Source organism: Mytilus californianus, unplaced genomic scaffold, assembly GCF_021869535.1.
Source record: "Mytilus californianus isolate M0D057914Y unplaced genomic scaffold, xbMytCali1.0.p SCAF_9, whole genome shotgun sequence".
NCBI lineage: Eukaryota > Metazoa > Mollusca > Bivalvia > Mytilida > Mytilidae > Mytilus > Mytilus californianus.
In genome coordinates, this window is record NW_026262745.1 from 1,514,784 (window position 1) to 1,536,019 (window position 21,236).

Genomic DNA, 21,236 nt, shown 5'->3' on the forward strand with positions numbered 1-21,236 from the left:
GGTAAGAATCAAAAGTGCATTTGATTTTAAAAATGCCAATATATATTTGATCAAATGAATAATATTAAGCATGAAAAGAAGTTTTATATTAAAAAATATCAATTGATTCATCAGTAAATTTATGTTTTTATACCACGGTCCTAATGTTGTTATCTGTATCTTAAATCATGCTTTTACTTTTTGGTGTTCGTATTCTTATATTTTTAGATTAATTCTACTTAGTTGCTTATCAATATTTTTCTATATTTCAGGCCATTGACCAGCAGTTGGGTACTAAGAAAGGAGAAGCTCTTATTGACCTGTTAAATGAAAACAGGACATTTTCAAATTGTTTTGTTGTAGGGATGGGGTACAAGTAGAAGATTGGTCAATATTATGTACATGTACCTTGATATGAATTTATTTTTGATTGTGTTCAATGATAAACTGGAAATAAATGATAACATAAATTCCTTTGTTTTATATGTTGTAATTTTGTTTTTAAAGCTAGAATTAGTATAATGATAATTTCATTTCAAAAGTACTAGACTGTTTTACGAATATTTGAAATGAAGAAAAAATGCAATAGTCGAATGACGTGAATTGAATTAAAGAAAAAACTCATTGAGATTGAAAAGGTATTGGTCACATTCAATTTGATATGGAAATTCCAGTTTCTTAGTTTGATGCATTGGCTCCTTTTTGTGATGGTATGAAAACCTGTTTTATTGAGAGCTATCATACGTTTAACAGTCAAGCCTTCCGGAATATTAGTTTAATTGGGGCCTAATGAAGTAACGGCTTCTCACAATAAAATGATAAACATGTTTCTTCACGACCCTTTATGGTCTAAACATGTTTACATTCAAAACACTTCACAGCTAAACGTGTTTCCAGACAAAACACTTCTCAGCTAAACATGTTTCCAGATACAACAATTCACAGCTAAACATGTTTACAGTCTAAGCACTTTTTAGCTAAACGTGTTTCTAGTCTAAACGCTTTACAGCTAAACATGTTTACAGTCTAAGCACTTTATAGCTTGACACGTTTAGGCTGTTAGCACATTAAATATTAAACATGTTTAGATTTAAAACATGTCAAAAATCGGTTTCATAAATGTGTTTAGGAAAGTGTTTAGGCTCTAAACACATTTTTTAGAGTGTAGTGTTGTTCAGTCTTAGGTTTTCTTTGCAAATGCTTTGCTGACTGTTTGTCTGTTTTGTTGGCCATGGTGTTATCTGTTTTAATCTGAATTGTAGTTTTTGTTTGTACCGTGGTATTTTCTACCTCTTTTCACAGATAATATTTACACTGAACGTAGTCTAGATGATGAGTCATATATTCATATTGTTTTTTTTTAATATATATAACATCAAATTTGGTTATGTACAATACTTTAACTTACAAGGCACATCTTCATACTACTTGCATATACCGAATACCTCTACTTTGCTTGAGTTAGTAGTGGTGTACAATATATATATGAGTCAGAAAAATGGTCTTTAAAGGGATATATCCAGTTGAGCCAAAAACCATCCTTTGCGCCACAACCCATTTTCGCCAATAATATATTCGCGCCACTCGTTTTTATACTATTTAGTATATACCATTTGTCACTTGCGCCAAAAGTTGAAATAAGATTGCGAAATTTTTAGTTAGAATCTATTTTTGTAAACGAACGAAAACAATGTCGCTTCACTGTCTTGCTTGGCATAACCAGAGACATATTATTGTATATTATATGTTTCTTGCAAAACATATACATTCCTTGTAAGGCTGGTTGTATTGGGGTATTCTTATACAACGTACACTAATTTTAGTTCTTTCTGACCCAAATTCTGATTATTTTTATCCTTTCACTATAGTACACAAGAACTTTTATATAAAATCCAATTGGTTAAAAACTTTTGTTGCTTTCGGCAAACCCAAAACAATTGTGACCCTTATTTTAAGGTCATGAAGGAATGTTTGTATCTGACTTTGTTCAGTCCCAGTTTGAACTCATATTTCTACAATACCTTACAAATGTCATACAAAAGAAAATTATTTAGCATCTTTTCAATTTTGCCAGATTCCAATACTTAAAAGCCAAATTATTCCAAGTGGATGGTTCTCAATTCTAATCGCTAAATTATAAACCCAACCTTCGACTGAATCATCGTCCAATTTATACAAATTATTGATATTTTCAATTTTGGACCAAGAGACCAAAAATATCCATTATCAATCAAAGACGAAGGAATGCAAAGTTTTCCCATTCACTGATCGGAAACTAATTCGAATTGAAAAGTTAGAGAGTAAATATCTTAATTAATACCTTTTCAAAGGTTTCCCGCGTGTTAGTGTATGGCAGATTTACATTCACCATCCGTTATAAAGTGACATCTATTTCAAGATGTCCTTTTAGAGGTATTTAATTCAGTACTTGTTAAAAAATCTCCTGCTGATCTTTTAAATTTTTACTGTGTAAATATATTGCATTATAATGAAGTCAATTAAAGAGAGACAACTCTGTCACATCATTGCATAACAAACTGATCTCCATAGAGACTAGAACTACGTTTATGCCTATATGAATTCATTTTTATTTTGGGAAATGGTCTATCTTTGGTAGAACTCAAGAGATTCAAAATGTAAACTTATGTACTTAAAGATTCCCTGCAACAATGATGTACTCCTGACCTTTAATTACTGGGTTTCATTGTTTTATGCATTTGTACTTTATTCTGGTTATTTAGAACGCTACTCAATTACTTAGAAAGATACATAAAGAAAACCAGTAATTAAAAAGTAACAATATTTATCCAAATTTTGGAAAACTTGTTAAGTTAATAATCCAGTTAATATCGGGGTGATTTATCCGAATAATCCGCATTAATCATATTACGCCATGTTTTACAACCATAGTGTTAATCAATTAGTGTTCATTTAATATCAGACAATGGCAACACATACCAGAGTAGATCTTCTTCTTAAATATCCTAACGTAACATTTAAACAGAATAAAAAATGTCATAATCAGCTATTCAGTATTTAAATGAAAGCAAAAACATCTATTAGAAGAGTTTAATCTAATTAATCCAAAGCCTTAAGTTGAAAAGAAGGATTAGAGTCCTTTCTATCTTTTTCCTAGTCTTGTGCAAAATGAATTGTTCTCCCTGATAATATTTTCTTGTAAGTTGCGACACGTGAATAAACATATAGATCTTCTACGTAATTAGTTTACAATCCTCTCTCAACAGGAGCCTTAACTTGACACTACAAATGAAAGAAAAATATTTATTTTGTGCAGCGTTTCACTTTTCTTTATACTCTATTCAACTGACTGAGAAAACAGTCGTGAAATACCAAGGTAATTGGCGCTGCATAAATGAGGAAAACATCCGCTTTTCTTTTGATGGCGGCAGTCCGTTCGGAACATCCCTGAAGCTACAAAACATAATGTCATGTCGTCTTTTTCTATTCATTTTGTCTAAATAATTGCAGTTTATCTTATATCTTGTACAAACACCTTGATTACCGGAAAACTAGTGGGTATAGAAAAAATTGTGATACATGTCAAACTAGGACAAAAGAGTTACAAAGTTAAGGTGACATCCATCTGAAGATAACGATCCTAAAAACGTTTTTTCCTTTGAAATTTAACAGGTAAGTCTAAGTTTAAATTTGACACCTATAATTAGGTATACGCTTACTAAAAGTAGAAGTAACAGATAGGCCTTAATGAAAGCAACATTTAGTGATATTGATATTGCATGGACAATCTTTCAATTCTTTTTTTGTATGTAAATCTAAAAATGAGTGTATTTCTTTCAATTGAGGTTTGTTATTTGAACAAACGTTCAGACGACAAACTAACCAGAAACCCTTGAGGATTTAGACTTTTTACCTCTGAAAATAACGTTTAGGCCTGAAGGGGTAAAAGGGAGAAAACAGACCAAAACTAAGCTTTCATCTACTAACTGATTAGTCCTATACATGTTAAAAACGTATGTTACTGGATTGTAACATTGGTCAGGTACGTTGGGAATCAAAAATGTTATTTTTTTACTTTGTGTTTTGTTTGTCTGATTAGAATATCTATATAATTCATGCGCCTGCGAAAACGTATATCTGTTTTTCCTTTTTTTGCATGGCCAAATGTCAAAGAAATTATTTGCCCATACGTTCAAGAATTTCGTTTATTAATTTTCAATTTATAACACAATTCAAAACTATGTGACAGATAACCGCCGTACCTCTAAAACAGGGGGAAGTGCGTGTATCATCAATCTGTAATTAGTCCGCACAGTACAAGAGAGATGTTATTCAGAGTTGAGTAGGGGACGGAGATAAGGGTCGAAGGTGTTAAAGTCATTAATCATTTTCTGTCTAAATATTAGTCCCACTTAAATCTTGGACTGCCACAACACCGATCAAATACTGATAATTCAATAACACCAATAAAAATCTAATTAGGTGGCAGATTGTACAGATTTTGGAGGGTTTTGCGGCAATATGTTTGACATATTTAGTTTTACAAACATTTCTGATTTTGACATCAGGTAGAGTTCGCACAAAACAAACGTAACACTTGTTCTCGTAAGTACTTGAAATCTGTGCAATAACTAGAAAAATAGAGAGATTTTGTCTGAGAAAAACGTCATTGAGAACAATAATTCGTTAAGATTGGTTATTGGCATGCAATCTCATCTTAATATCTCAAAAGTTTTTATTTTTAGTTAGACCAGAGACATATAAATTTATTATATGTCTCTGCATATAGTCATATAATTTCAATCGTAAGGTACAAGATATTCATAATTAAAGAAGAAAAGAAGATTTTTTGAAAAAGTCTGCTGTCGTTTTAATCATATAGGATAATTGGTCAATTGCTTCAAGCCTTTAAGTTACCAGTCGTGATTGAATCTAAAACTAAAACAATACTTTTTTACAGAAAATTCTCATGCGAATTGAACAATTTTAGTCTTTCATTTTGTAGATTGGGTAAAACAAAATGTTTTCTTCTTACAAAAATATTTGGTATTGTTCAATAAGTTAATCCTTATATATATGAGACATTTCGTCTGGTTATCACAAATATATTTATACATGCTTTCATATATAATTGTTTAATACGTACATTTATTATGAAGTTATGAGAATAGGGTTTACATGGATCAGTTATTCAAAAGAAATTTTACAAACTTGAAAGCATTAGAAAAACAAATGTGTGTCCATCGGTTCTATACACCATTAGTCGCCACGCTTTCATGTAATCATGTTTTGTTTTTAAAAGACATGGACAGTTACTTGTTTTTTGAGTTAAGGTTTGTATTGGTGACATAATAGATAATGGGGTAGATTAATTGTAATGACTTTACATAACTTGTTATTCCGTAAATCAACCATGTCCAATCCAATTTTTTTGAATCATATACTAGTATCTACAGGTCATTGCAAGTTGTGGACTTTGTTTATGGGTCCACGTTGTTTATGGGCCCATTAAATCCGCGGTAATTTTTGGTTCTCTTGGCTTTTTTTTATACAAGACTCCCTCAGTCTGACCGCTGTTAGCGTCGTCCATATAAAAATTATGTAAAACATGTAAAGGTACGAAATCAGATACGGTCTGACTTGGGACGTCAAAGCTAAGGCATGCAAGTGCTTGTTATAGGAGATTTACATTCTCTTTGTGCGTGTCTGACTTCAAACAGCTGGTGCGCATATTTTCTGACCTAGCTTTGAAATACTATCCCCTCCTCAGTCACTGTCATAACTATCGGCCTTTTTCGGTTATCCGTTGTACGTGTCTTTCTGATTTTATTGCGGTTTAGAGTTGCTGTCGAAAGATTGAGACCGTATGTTTTCTTATGAAAGTGTCTTTCTGGTTTCCTACTGTTTTAGAGTTGCTGTCGTTGTTTGAGACCGAATGTTGCCCATTGTAAGTGCATGTCTTTCTGGTTTCCTACTGTTTTAGAGTTGCTGTCGGTGTTTGAGGCCGAATGCTATCCTTTCTAAGTGTCTTTCTGGTTTCCTACTGTTTTAGAGTTGCTGTCGGTGTTTGAAACCGAATGTTGCCCTTTGTAAGTGTCTTTCTGGTTTCCTACTGTTTTATAGTTGCTGTCGGTGTTTGAGACCGAATGCGATCCTTTCTAAGTGTCTTTCTGGTTTCCTACTGTTTTATAGTTGCTGTTTGTGTTTGAGACCGAATGTTGCCCTTTGTAAGTGTCTTTCTGGTTTCCTACTGTTTTAGAGTTGCTGCATGTCGAAAGTTTGAGACCGAATGTTACCCTTTCAATATAAGCGTCACTCTGATTTGATCTTTTTGGGTTGCTGACTATTTTTGAAGACCGTATGATATTCTTCATATGTGTCTATCTGATTCTTATTTGTGTTAGGGTATTAATGTCTATTTTTTGGAGATCGTATGTTACCCTTCATATGTGTCCTTCTGCTTTAATTGTGTTTTTGTGGTTGCTGTTTATTGTTGGAGACGGTAACTATGTTATCCTTTATAGATGTATTTATGATTCTATTGTGTATTAGGGTTGATGTCTATTTTAGGAGACCGTATATTACCTTTATATGTGTCTTTCCTGTTTGATTATGTTTTATGATTGCTGTCTATTGTTGGAGACTGTATGTGACCTTTCAGGTGTGTTTCTGGTTGTAATTTGTGTCTTTTAATTCCTATTTTTCATTTGTACTGATAACATTTCAAAATCAAAGATTCAGCTCCAAACAGACAAACTCAATGAAAAAAAAATTAACAAACTAATTTGAAAATAACCTGGGGATGTTTCTGTATGTTCCATGTTTTTAAAGAATAATTCACAAACATAAGAATGATATTAATCATATCTTTATCACTATATTTAACCTTTATCTAGAAATGGGTGTATTATTTACACAAGATGTACTCGAATCACCCTTAGATTTCTATATCGAATTAATGAAACGAGAACCATTTTAAATAAATCACAAAAAATACATTATTGATTTCACTGGTAATAAGACTTTGAATAGATCTTGTTTTCATTGAGTAGAGTCTCCTAATGATACATAATAAAAGTGTATAATTGAATCTGGCGTGAATAGCAAACTCTTATAAAAGATTGGAGTTTCTTATATTGCATGTATTGTGACCTTTAGTTCTGGTATAGTGCTGAGATATTGTTATAAATACAAACAATATTGAGAACATGTAGAATGCAATAGAATGCACCTTTGCTTTTATTTGTAAATAGTTAATGAATGCGAGTAAGGAGTTCCATCTTTACATGATGTGTATTGTTTCGAAGGTCAGTTGACGGTCGTGAACTGATGAAAACATTAACAACTTAAAGCTTTGGATTCCGTTTAAATATTCAACATCTCCAGCTTTGTTCCTGGTCAACCATATATATATCAAGGATTTGTATAGTCTCACTATACAACTCCTTGGATATATACAGTATTACAATCTGACTCTCTGTTCTAAAAAAAACCTCGTTAACTATTCTCAAAATGATTTAAACAATACTTTTTTCTGTTCTGTGTCGGATGTTTTGAGCTTGACTTGCAATTACAAGGAAATATGACAAATGTTTGAAATCAATGTTTGTTCTTGTATTAGGTGTAATTCTCCATTAATGCTTCGGTCGCGTTCTTGGATATTGTTTCGTTTCTAGGATAATGTAAATACTCTGTTTTCTTTTTTATCAGATTAGGTTGGTTCGACAAGCTCTTTGTTTATTTATTTATCTTGATAAATATTGAACATATTTGAAGAAAATACGACAACATACTGAAATTTGGAGCAATAAAATTAAATAATCGAATTCTTTATATTTAGCAATGCTATCCCTAAGTAAAGAGCGGCAAGATAATAATTATATATTCCTTTGTAAATTCGTTTCTTTGTTTGCTGTATGTATGTACACATCATAAAAAGATCAGATGATTAACAAAGAAATAATTTAACGCATATCCTAGTTACAGTTTTAAATTTGTGCATAAGCATTAAAACTTAGTTTTACAACATTTTTGTAAAGCCTTTTATTTTGCTATTCAATTAAAGACGTGTTGAAACGTAAATATATCAATTGAATACTTCTGAAATAAAAATAAAGTAATTATGAAAAGTTTGTAATATCGTCTCCGAAATTATACTAAATTACAATGGAAACTATCATGATTTATGCTAGAACAATATCAATTTATTGACACCTTCTTCAATGTGTCTGATATTGTTAATTGTGGCAGGTAATTAACAAGGTTTTGTGATTTAATTAACAGGTAGCTGACAGCGTGAAGTATTTTCACACCTGTGTATCAAGGTGTGCTTCACATCAGATGTTTCCAAAGGTAATAAAATATTATGTCGGTTCTTAAGTGTGAATATATTGGCATTTATTGGTTAATAATGAAAATATGATCACATGGTACAATGATATGACAGTTATTGCATTGTTCATACATAGTTAGCAAACTATTATTGAGAAGTGCTGCATTGTAAAAATTACATAACTGTAGAATTCTATGTGATTTTAATAGATATCTATTTTCTGATGGCATGTATACATTTGCATGTGAAAACTAGCTACGTCTAGATAGAAATGGACTGAAATCGACGTTCAGTAAATATACTGCAGGAAGTATACAATTTTATTCATGGTTGGTTATCAACAATAAGAAGATATGACAAAGCAAATTAGTATTATCCAAATGTAGTCATCGTTCTAACACCTATAACTGATCACTTTGCTTACGAGTACCGTAAACGTAAGATACCTATCTTGAATATTTTGCTACCAATTTCAATTCTTAATAGTGTGTAATTGTAAATCGAACCGTAAAATTATCTTTCACTTGCCAAAGAACTTCGAAGGTAATCATCGTTTGGTGTAGAGTAAAGACTATTCGTTATCCCCCAATTACTGAAAACAAGAAAACGATAACAAATATACAGTAATGTAAAAATTTACCATCAATATAAATAAACCATGAAAGTTTCATCACAAACGATATTAGGGTAAATAAATTAGCATATGCGAGAGCTTGTAAAATGTAGATTTGATAGTTGCTGGTCTAAAGAAAATACAAGAGTAATTATTTAACCACTCTCGAAATGTTCTGTGTGTGGTAGAGCAATGACGTTCTAATAATACCTTCAGAGGAATCGAAGTGGGCAGTACACTATTTAGCTAGACCGATTTTTATAGTGGTCGAGTTAAAATATTCCATAGGTGCTAGTGATTTGTATGAGTTCAATTCATCAACCATCTAATTGTACACACGTCTCTCAATTCGCAAAGAAAGATAAAAAAAAAAAGAAGTAGCGACTGCTTACAGAACATAAAAATCTTGTGTTTCAACATGGGACTGCTGTATAAAAGTAACAGAGACATACACATATGTGTATATATGTCTCTGATAGTATTTAATGTTATATAAGATGAGCATCATGGCAACACTGGGAAATTCGTTTTTATTTTTGAGATATTTTATAATTGGCATATTTAACATTAAACTAATCAGAAAGTCTATTTAGTGGTGTGCCTCCTTGAATTAAACTTTAAGTATCCAAGGAAGTCAGAAACAGTTGGATTTACATCCTTGCTGGTATAGTTATTTTAAGTATTAGCCCGACTGGGTTTATCCCATTTACACCAAGATATTTAGAATCATAATGCAAATTAAAGCAAATTTTTCAATAATTTAGTAGGGGGTCTTTCAGTAATTTGACCTTATGTTATTGAAAAGCATGATAAATACACGATATCCAATTACTTTAATGACTTCTTGATGTACAGTAAGAAATATTTACTGAAATCAAATATACTGTATTGGTGAATATCAGTTCTAAAGTGCATCTTTGAAAATTATGAAATACTCAAAATAAAAAAAGTCTTCACAGTAATTAGATAATCTTCAGAAATGTCATTATTTCAGTTTTTTTTTATCGAAATTTACTGTTCCATTCATCCTGTTGTATGTTATGGATCTTCATTTTGGCCCATGATCGGTGAAAACCTTTTGGTAACTGTCAAGATGAAGAATCTTGCAATATGAAGCTCTGATGGTTCCCAGCATCTTCCTTGGACATGGTTATTTCTTAATATTTATGGGATTGTTGTCTCATATACTTCCATCATATATCCCTGGCCCCCCAGTATAGTCAGTGACAGTAACTGACAATGTATACATGTACTTATAATATTATATGTATCTGTGATGAAGTCATCAAGAATGATTTTCGTCATGCCGAAACAAAGAACTTTCACGGAACCTATAGATTTTTTTTAATGCTTTTGTAAAACATTGCATTGATATTCACAAAAACTGGAAAAAAATGCTTAAAAAAAGTGATGCAAGGATCATCCTGGTGACCCATTAGTTGAATAGCATTCCTTTTATTGGCAATCATACACTAATTAGCATTGAACGGTTCATCTTCTCATCTGCGTTTAATAAAATTTCAGAACTCAAATTGGTACTTAAAGTTTTCCCTAGTTGATAAGATAGAGTTCAATTTCCTCAGGTTTCGTTTTCTGATGCATCAAAGTATTAAACATGCGCAGTATAAAATGTTTGGCATGGTACAATTGTGCATTAAAAAAGAGATTGTTGAATGCAACAGCATAGCATGAAATAAATAATTTGAAAGTGTGAACAGTAAGATCAGACTATCACGTATGAAAGTGTTAACTGTAAGATCAGACTATCACGCATGAAAGTGTAAACTGTAAGATCAGACTACGTATGAAAGTGTTAACTGTAAGATCAGACTATCACGTATGAAAGTGAAAACTGTAAGATCAGACTACGTATGAAAGTGTTAACTGTAAGTTCGGACTATCACGTATGAAAGTGTTAACTGTAAGATCAGACTACCACGTATGAAAGTGTTAACTGTAAGATCAGACTATCACGTATGAAAGTGTTAACTGTAAGATCAGACTACCACGTATGAAAGTGTAAACTGTAAGATCAGACTATCACGTATGAAAGTGTTAACTGTAAGATCAGACTACCACGTATGAAAGTGTTAACTATAAGATCAGACTATCACGTATGTAAGTGTTAACTGTAAGATCAGACTATCACGTATGAAAGTGTAAACTGTAAGATCAGACTATCACGTATACGAACTAGGATAAATACATTTTAATCAATGCAATATTTCATATTGTCTTGTCTTTAAAATATTCAACACTTTGCATTTTCACCAAGAATATCGCTGAGAAAAGTCCCCGGTATTTTCTATTTAAGTCATCATCAAAACCATAAGTTTATAAATTTTCCTGGTGAAGTGCCAGGGTGATAATGTGCTTCAGAATTTAGGGAAAATAAATACTCACCACTTAAAGATAGGCTATAATAAAACTGAGGAATGTCAACTAAGGCATATGGTCAAGTCACATCGATCAAGGTTTCATAAAAGCTTGATATATTTCATATGTAAGATACAAACAGAGCAAGTTGCATGCACATGAGAGGTATGTAGAGAATTTGTATAGTTGTTTTTTTCATGTTTTTAGCAGCAATAAGCATGTTCGGTGATGTTTAAGTCATTACATTAGATATTTACCCAAAATAGAAAATTACTTAGTTCTTCTTGTCAATTATCACCGCAACTGACACAGAAAGCATTTTAAACTACAATCTCATTCGGTTTATCCAGACATTGTGTTACTATGGAAGATCCACTGAGTCTGACTAAAATAGTAACAAGTTATTATCAATTATTTCATAAATAAAATATTCATCCTGATTATTGTAAGTTCAAAAATATATCGCAGAAATTATAATTTTAAAGAAATAGCTTTCTATGCATAAAACGAAATAATGTTTCTTGTTTTTGAAATGCAAATATCTTTTTTAAATACATTTTTAGTAAATGTATTTATAATGCAACAGATTATTTATACTTTAACATAATACTGTAAGAAATATATATTCCATCATCAAAATAGATATTTTAAAACAAGTATCATTTGATATTTGTATCCAAGTCGTCTGATTTCAGTGTTAGGCATTCAAGTTTGTAGACATGTGTACAATATGACAGTTTCACACACCTGCTACATTTATAGATTTTGCAATCGGGCATGTTAAGTGTTTTAAGTGAATGGGTTACTTTGCATTATTCGTCGAAGTCGCAAATTCAAATTATTACTAATTATATACAAGTAGTATATATCTATACTTTAAAAAGTTGTCAATTTTAAAAAGATTGAAGAGATGTAAGATTCATTCTCGATTGAATTATAATTTGCTTTTGATTTGAAGCTTTATTTACCTTTATTTGCAAAGTTCTTATTAGCATGAATGCTTTTTTTCAAATGACAAGAAATCTCAAATTAACCCTTGAATCGAATAATATGTGTAAGTGTCTTCGGGGAGGGGGCGATTACGAAATGGACAAATAATTGATGGACTGAGGTTCTGTATTTAGTAATTATGACTAGTTAAACACATTAAAAACTAGCGTAAGCTTGATCTTCAATGAATTTAAAGAAATTGTTCTCTCCTAGGTCGGGCAGGATAATAATAGAGCGTAGTTACAACTAACATTGATAAATTGTATGGACATACGTTTAACATTAGAGAAAAATTGTTAAATTATAGATATCAAGTTTCAAGTTAACACGAGTCTTGGCTTTATAATTGATTTTTAAAATCACTTTAAATTATGCACTTTTATTCTATTCAACGTTTTAATGGTTAAGTATATCCATGGAAGTAGACTAATAATATATATTTGTCCTGTATATTCATATTGCATTTTTTGTTTTTCTCTGACTTAAATAGTGATTTCAAAATTATTGAGTTTTTACATTTAAACGGCTTCAGTGTGTACGTGTGTGTAATATTTACATTATTTTATCATGCATGGAAATATTAGTGTATCTTGTATAATATAACAGAGAATATAAGAGAATTAATGATGTCTTCATTAAATTGTTTCTTTATTATAAAGTTTATAAATTCAGAATCTGTCTTATCATTAATTTGGTAACACTATTTAGATGTGAAATTCGTTTCAACACAAACAGACAATTTGTCCCAAGGTGTTAAAATAATTAAATTCAATGTTCTATCCTGTCATATAAATTTCTTTTAGAAAATAGGAAGAAATACTCAAAAATCAATTAAATGTATAACTGTCAGTTATTGATTTTCACCTGATAGCCCATCAACGATTGGTCAATATCGTTAATTAGGGGCGGGACTTTAACACAGATAGTAATTCCAGGTGAAAATATGAAAATGAAAATGTATGCAAACGGTATGATTTTTACCTGTTAAGAAGGAGGGGATTAGTTGGTACCACACATTAACACTGTAAACAAAATGACAAGGTAAAGCAATACAAGTGAAAGTTTATTATATAGTGAGGATTAACATGTTTTATACAAGATCGTCAACTATGTTATATTGCTAAGTTTACATCAATATTTGTATATCTTTATTATTTCAGGCCTACATGGAAAGTTTAGTCAGAAAAAGTGGATTAATTTTATGACAAAATTTAGACAACTCATGTGGAACTAACGTTAAGAAGAAAAAACAAGAAAAATGCATATTTTGTGAAATAACCGAGATTCTGAGAACTAAAATGAGAATGGAGAAATTTGTAATTACGTATACTGTTGTGTGTTGTTTCGTTTCGCATGTTTTATCATTGGAACTACGTTATATAATTCCAGAGGAAGGCAATATAAGTTCTTATATCGGAAATGTAGCGAATGATTCTTCCTTAAACCAAAGTTTAAACGTTTCTGAACGGAATAATATGAAATATACGATATTAGATGGTACGTATGCTTCTTATTTTAATGTCAATGAGCGTACGAGTTCTCTATATATTAGTAAAAGACTAGACAGGGAATCTCTACAGGAATGTGAATTTTCAACCTCATGTGAATTACCTATAGATATAGTGGCTCAATCGATAGTAGGAACTTTCTTCAAGAAAATTAAAGTCAAAATTACAATAACCGATATAAACGATCATGAACCCAAGTTTCCTGAAAGTAGTATGTCATTAGAACTTTCCGAAGCTTTTGTTGTTGGGTCGTCGTCTCCTATTGTCGGAGCTGTCGACATCGACAGTGGAGATAATTCTGTTCAGAAATATTTCCTTAAGCCTGAAGAAACTCCTTTTACACTAAATTTTGTGAAATACGTTGATGGCAGTTCTTCTGTCAGTTTAGTTGTAAGTAAGAAACTAGATAGGGAAACAGTCGATGGATACCAGTTGCAAATAATTGCTGAAGACGGTGGCAACCCTAAATTTACAGGCACTCTTCATTTAAACGTCATTATAACGGATATTAATGATAATCCACCGTCATTTAACCAATCGACGTATAGCATAAGCGTTAGAGAAGATACAACAGTTGGTAATACTGTTTTCAATGTCATGGCCACTGACCCTGACCTGAACGAAAACGGCATGGTCACATACAAACTTAGTCCACATCAATCAGACAACATCAAACAGATATTTGCAGTCAATAGATCTACTGGTAGTATTTTTACGTTAAAACCTTTAGTGTACACTCCAGGAGAACCATACAAAATCATTGTAGAAGCAAATGATGGCGCCACCATCCCTCTAATGACTCAGGCTACCATCTTTGTTACGGTTCTCGATTCTGGAAATGACGCTCCTGTTATAAACGTCAACCTACTTTCCAACACAGATATGGCTAAAATATCGGAAAATGCCAGCGTCGGCGCGGCAGTTGCGCATATTGCAGTGTCTGATGATGATACTGACAAAAATGGCGAGGTAACCTGTTCAATTCAACATGATGTTTTCAGACTTGAGAAAATCACTGGAGAGGAAAACGAATACAAAGTTGTAGTGTCGAAATCGTTAGATCGTGAAAAAAATGAAATCTACAAAGTGAAAATAGTATGTGAAGATGCTGGATCACCAGCCAAAAATAGTACTGCTGAATTCAACGTGAAGGTTCTAGATGAAAATGACCATCGTCCAACCTTTCAAAGTTACAAGTACGAAGTCGTTATTTCAGAAAACAATTTCGTTGGTGCCTCTATTGTCCAAGTATCGGCCCTTGACCTCGATATAGGGAAAAATGCTGAAATTGTTTACTCTGTCGAACCATCAGCTCATGACTTTAAAATTGATCCAGAAACTGGTAATATTCATGCAAATTTTATTTTAGATCGTGAGAAGGTCCCATATATGGAATTTCGTGTTCTTTCCAAAGATAAGGGTTCGCCTTCTTTAACTGGAACTGCTGTAGTAACCGTTAACTTAACTGATGTGAATGACAACCCACCAAAATTTAACAAGTCTGTTTATGTTATGCACGCCAAAGAAAATGAAGAACCAGGGTATTATGTAGGGGAGGTCATTGCTCATGACTTTGATATCGGCAAAAACGCGCTAGTTAATTTTGTAGCTGAACCTGAAATTGAAGCAATTAAAGTTTTAACAGACGGATCAATTTTTACAAGCCTGACACTTGATAGGGAGGCACGACCCCATGGATATAGCTTCAATGTCATTGCATATGATGGAGGGAATCCATCATTAAATTCTACAGCTCACGTGACGGTGTTTGTAGTTGACGAAAACGACAACGATCCGGTTATTAAATTTCCGACTGCGGAAAATGGAACCGTACAAATGGTTTACGAAAAACCGACAAATTCTGTGATCACATACGTAGTAGCAAATGATAATGATACAGGCGATAACGCCGTTTTGACATTCTCTATACTACAACATGATGTGCTGAACACTTTTAGGATCAATCCCAAAACAGGAGAGATAACCCTTGCAAGGGCATTATCTTCAAACGACATGAAATCACATACCTTTACAGTCGAAGTAGAAGACAGCGGTGCTCCAAAAAGAAAAGATCGACAAAACTTAACGATTATTATTTCATCGAACACACCACTGGTCTTACCACGTAAAGAGCCAGAAAAAGACAATGCCTTGATAGTTGTTGTTATTGTATGTGTAACTGTTATACTGTCCGGTGCTATTATTATGGGAATATTCCTAATTCGCAGAATGGACAAAAAGAAGAAAAATAAGAAAAGAAACACAGCAACTCCAAAAAATGACAAATTATATGATTCTATACATAAAAATGGTACTATTCATCGAGATGACATGGTTGATAACGAAAATAAAATCAGTTTTTCAACACGTGCTACGTCCAATGGTATTAAAGATAAAACACAAATGCAGCTATCCAATGGCCATCGTCAGGAGGAAGTCACGCAGGTAAGAGTCATACTAGTATGGAGTTTTTTGTTATTTTTTTAAATGCCAGGGAACATGACGTTTCTTTCTTTGGGAAACTAGGGAACTTGAAGCAGTTTTTGATGTTTTTAATCCACATATTTCAGGCAAATTAAAGTTTGGGAACAATGTGGATAACCTATTACAACTGTAGGTTGCAACTGTGGCACGATTTGCTAGGTACTAAGAACAAATATACATAAATATATATTGACCTTGTCGATCTTTTTAAGTTCACGCCCTTTTTGTGCTTATAATTGACTTGTACTCGTTAAAATCTGATAAAATTCAGATCTTTTTTTAAGATTCTAGTGGAAAAACGGTTTCTAGTCTTGATTTTAAAACTACTGTCACTTTCAGCGCAAAAAAAAATATTATCAGAAACCAATCAGATTTGAGATAATTAGTCATTTGTCCGATAAGGGAAAACGATTGTTTTCATGTCAGTCGAGCGAAATAAACAAAGGTCAACTTTTTTAAATAGAAAAAACCAAATAAAAACAAATACGTTTTTGTTTGATAAGAATTATATCTGTATGTAAAATGCAGCATTCCTTGTTTTTTTTACTAATTTGTTGTTTTTTGGATGACACATGACACTTTTTTGCAGATACGACATGTGTCACACATGTACATTTACTATTGTTGACCAGATAACAATCTTCTCTACACCTTTCGGCATTTCACGAGCAGTTTATCTGATTTGAATGCAGGAAATAAGTGATTATAAAAAAATTTTTCCATTAGCAATTAGCCACAATTGTTAAATGATTAGGATGCAATGTTATCTTGTAGTTTGTAAACAAGTTGTATCTATAAGTTCGCAAAATTATATTGAAGCAAGTATAATTTTTAACATACACCTAGATTGTTATAGCGATACTGTTGACTGGATGAGTTTCTCGTAGTAAAACGATTGGTAGTAATTAAGCAAAAAAAAAAATGTTCAGCACACCTACATTTTTGGTCAAACATTAAAATATTTCTATCCAGTAATTATTTAATGATTTACAAACCATAATAAATCACACCATAGTAATAGCAACCGATATGATATGAATTTAAATATTTTTAGGTAATTTTGTTAAACTGTTTCAACTAGGCCTTCTCAAGAGTCTTCTCTTATATTCATTTACCCATGATATAATAAAAGACATACTTGAAAACGTCTTTATACCACAAAAGAGCTGAATAATTATAAAGAAAAATAATTTTCTCTTATTATAATTTCTGGTCTACTTTTTACCCTTGAGTGTCTAGGGCTAATAGAGGCTATTATGACCAATTACTCTTGGTCAATTATATCACATTTAAAAACTCAAATTTGAAATTCTTAATTTTTAAAACTGTATTGCAGGATAGGTTTTGAACTGTATTCGTGCTGACAGAATTTTTGTTTCACAAGTGGCAAACATTTTTGAAATTTCACTGTAGAATAAAGCCAGTTTTACAGTTTAAGTTCAAAGTTATGTCATTCGTAATAAGAACCAAATTAAAAAATTATTTTAAATGATTTCAAAAATGTCTTTTATCCCAAATGGTTAATTATTAAAATTCTGTTAAGAATTAAAAAATCTATTGATATTATTGAACAATGTTTAAGCTAAGTAAATGCTGTCTATAGTGGATGGATGAATAAGCAATGTCTCTCTCACGAACCTGTTTGTTTGAGCAAAGCTTAAAATACATGATTATTTATTGACAGATTTCTCTTACTGAACTGAAATTTTAAATATAATTTAAATTTTTTATTTGTACAATTCTTTTGTTAAACTTTGTTTAACAACTTGGGATATATTTGAAATATCTTCTTATTCTTTACATAGTATTTACACTAGATTCTTTGGGAAACTGTTCAATATTTAACTTGTAAACAATTATGGATCAACATGCTTCAAACATTTTTTTCATTTTATAATTCATTATTCTGTAGATCGCTTCCTTGAATCGTTAAACTATAACAACAATGAAAATTAGCAACAGAATGATTTCATATAATCTAGAATAAGAAACCAGAGGTCACACATATCTGACATGTTAAAACGGATATAATCCGTTCTTTATTTCAGATTTTACTTACGTAACTTCCTGTTTCACCAACCTCCAAGCTATTTCATTTGTTATAAAAAGAAACCTGATTTTGTTTACGAAAATTAATTATAATAACAAAAGTTTATTTTTTTTACTCTTCCCATTAATGTTTCCAATTTCAGGTGTAAGGACATGAATATTGCTGCTTGTGAGAGGTACGTAGTGGGAGTTTGTGGTGCTAACAATGCTTATAACCACATGTACACATATAACCACTAATACCCTTCACAACCAGTTTATAAAATCCTTTATCGAGCCTCTATCACGGTCCTTACTAAGCGTTTGAATTCTGGTTTCTAGATCAAAAGATTAGAGTAAATGAAGTATACCATCGAGATCTATTTAAGACTGATGTCCATAGTATCGCTGCAATGAAACCAATTCTCGTGTTTATATTTGATAATTCAGAGATTACATTTTTTTTGTATGCAATCAGTGATTTCACAACATGCCAAGAAACACATTATTCTAGAAGTGTACACCAATCTGCTTGATTTTCCTTTTGAAACCTGGTCTCTGGTGTAGAATTGTCTCATTGGCAATCAAACCAAATCTTTTTATTTTTATACGGTGTGAATTTTTTTTTGTCTTAAGTAGAAGAAGGTCATTGTATTTTCTTTATTTTTATTGGTTAACTGAAAGTCAGACCCCTATATAATTATTATATCAAAAATGGCTGGTCCACCTTTCACTTGCTTTATGACTAACATCGTAGTAACAATAAGCTTTAACAGAGGCAATGTAAATAAAACGGATATAAAAAACCCATTTTAAACATTAGCTCTTTTCAGTTCTGATTTATTAAAGCAATTTATGCCATTTTTCTTCTATAAATCAGATGGCATTACCTGTTCGCCTTCATGTATACATATAGTTTTGAATTAACAATGCAATATCATAATCGGCAGAAAGGTTTTTAACTGAAACATTTACAATTATTCGTACTGAATTCAATATTGTTAATTAGTCTGTTTTATTGTTTGTTTTTATTGTGTTCCACAACATAGAGATCCAATTATCACGAAAGCAATGGTCTAGTTTCGGATCGTTGATGAGTAATGCCTGCTCACGATGACGTACAATTTGAAGTATTGTTTTTCTTGTCGGCCAATGTTATTTTATTAGATATTTTCTCTAGGGGACTTCACGAGAAACTTGTAAGTTGTGGTAATGCAGTGCATATGTTCATTGTATGTTGCCCTGTGTTATTGGGTTGCTGTATGAATGACCTTGACTCCCGTATCACTGTGTTATTGGGTTGCCGTCTAAGTGACCTTTACTTCCACATCACATGTTATTCCCCACCACGTTTATTTTACAATTTCCTGCATGATACACATTGTTTTGTAATTTACAGAAATGTTCGGGGTTTGGGTGGCATGAACGTGTTCTGTTGCATCATAGTTTGGTTTATCCTTTTTTATTTGATTGAAAACGGAATAGAATTATCTTTATCTTATTGTTATATAAGGTTTTGGATTTGGATATAATGTTAATAAAAGGTGAGATAATAAACCAGTGCACACTGCAAAAAAAAAAAGCCTTATGAGGATACTTCTATAGTTTAATAGTATATATTCTTTGGTTATTTTTTTTCTCCACACACTATCAAATGTTTCTATAGACATGGAACAGAATACTCTCGTTACGTCCAATAAAACGTTACGTCCAATAAAACGTTACGTCCAATAAAACGTTACGTCCAATAAAACGCAAAAACTAATGTTGTGGCTTAAACCTTGGAGGTAAAAACAAATGCCAAAGACTAAAATTTGAGCGTGACCTATTTTGTTTTTAAAAATACTTGTAACCCGAAAGTTATTTTGTTCTACTTTTTACACACCCCGATTAGTATTTCGAGAGTTGCGTGCTATTATTTGCAGTGGACATAATTTTTATGGACTCTTTTAAACTGATATGAAGTGTTCATTTAGGAAATTTATACAGGAAATATGAACAAGTTTTAAGTGAAGAAAATTACCATAATGTGTTGAACTTTTAGTGTCTTGTCAACAAACCATTCAAATTATACCATAAAACATTAAATTTAAAGTACGCTACGTCCTTGCTGTTTTATTGTTATTCGATAGGTTTTTGTTTGCCATCATGCAAGTTTAGATTAGAACAAATCGATAAAAAAGAAATCCCAGTAAATGTATTCTTTTTCTCGTGAAATTGATGAAAAAATCAAAGAAAGTCAGCCAGATGAATAGCAAACAGACATAATGATCCTATACATCAAAGCCTTACATCGGAAATATTAACATATAATTAGCGCCAAAGGGTTTTATTATTAGTTAAATATATTAATTTTATACCGGATCTTTTCTTTCCGGACACGAAATGTTTTTCTAATATGGATATTGTTTTACGAATTGTTTAAATAAGTCTGTCCAATATCTCTCAAAACAGAATAACGTGGCAATTTTCCTAATGTGTATATTTGAAAAATTAGCTTTGGAAGATGGGACGTCCTAGAACATGTTTTTTTTTGGGAAATAGTTTCTGTAAATTACTCTTTCCATGGAAGTACTATGTTGACTATAAAACTACCATGTTTTTGACAATACGGTTTATCCATATTAGAATTGAAATTTTTCAAATAAAAAATTCGTATCCGTTTACCATTGATAAAAATCGTGAAAATTAAATTTTCAACCTGAATGTTTGTCATTGAAAATCAGTCATCACAAAGTTTGGGTTAGATATGAAAATATCAGTCATGTTTTCACGTCATTATTAACAACAAAGCAAAAAACAACAAAAAAATAAATTAAATGTTTTATTAATGTTATATGTACATATACAGTAGTACAGTTATATTTAACCGAAAGTTCAAAGAGATCTGTTCAATATTGAAGTCTTCAAGAACGGAATTTCGCACAGAAATTTTGTTAATCTATCA

At 31.6% G+C, this 21,236-nt stretch overlaps 2 protein-coding genes across 7 annotated transcripts in view; both read left to right on the top strand.

Moving 5' to 3' along the window:
* LOC127716148 (uncharacterized) overlaps positions 1–21,236 on the top strand; it is a 551,146-nt gene that overhangs the window by 351,899 nt on the left and 178,011 nt on the right. The gene's annotated exons all lie outside the window — the stretch shown is intronic.
* Positions 1–21,236, top strand: part of LOC127716132 (protocadherin-9-like) — a 66,532-nt gene that overhangs the window by 34,093 nt on the left and 11,203 nt on the right. For 3 of the 6 annotated variants that reach the window (XM_052222235.1, XM_052222236.1, XM_052222238.1), the window contains one exon: positions 13,430–16,222. In XM_052222235.1, coding sequence (XP_052078195.1) covers positions 13,568–16,222 — 2,655 coding nt within the window. In that variant the 5' untranslated portion in view covers positions 13,430–13,567. Of the gene's footprint in view, positions 1–8,241; positions 8,311–13,055; positions 13,311–13,429; positions 16,223–18,453; positions 18,487–21,236 lie in introns of those variants that run through there. The other 3 variants (XM_052222239.1, XM_052222237.1, XM_052222234.1) reach the window with 3 other exon arrangements.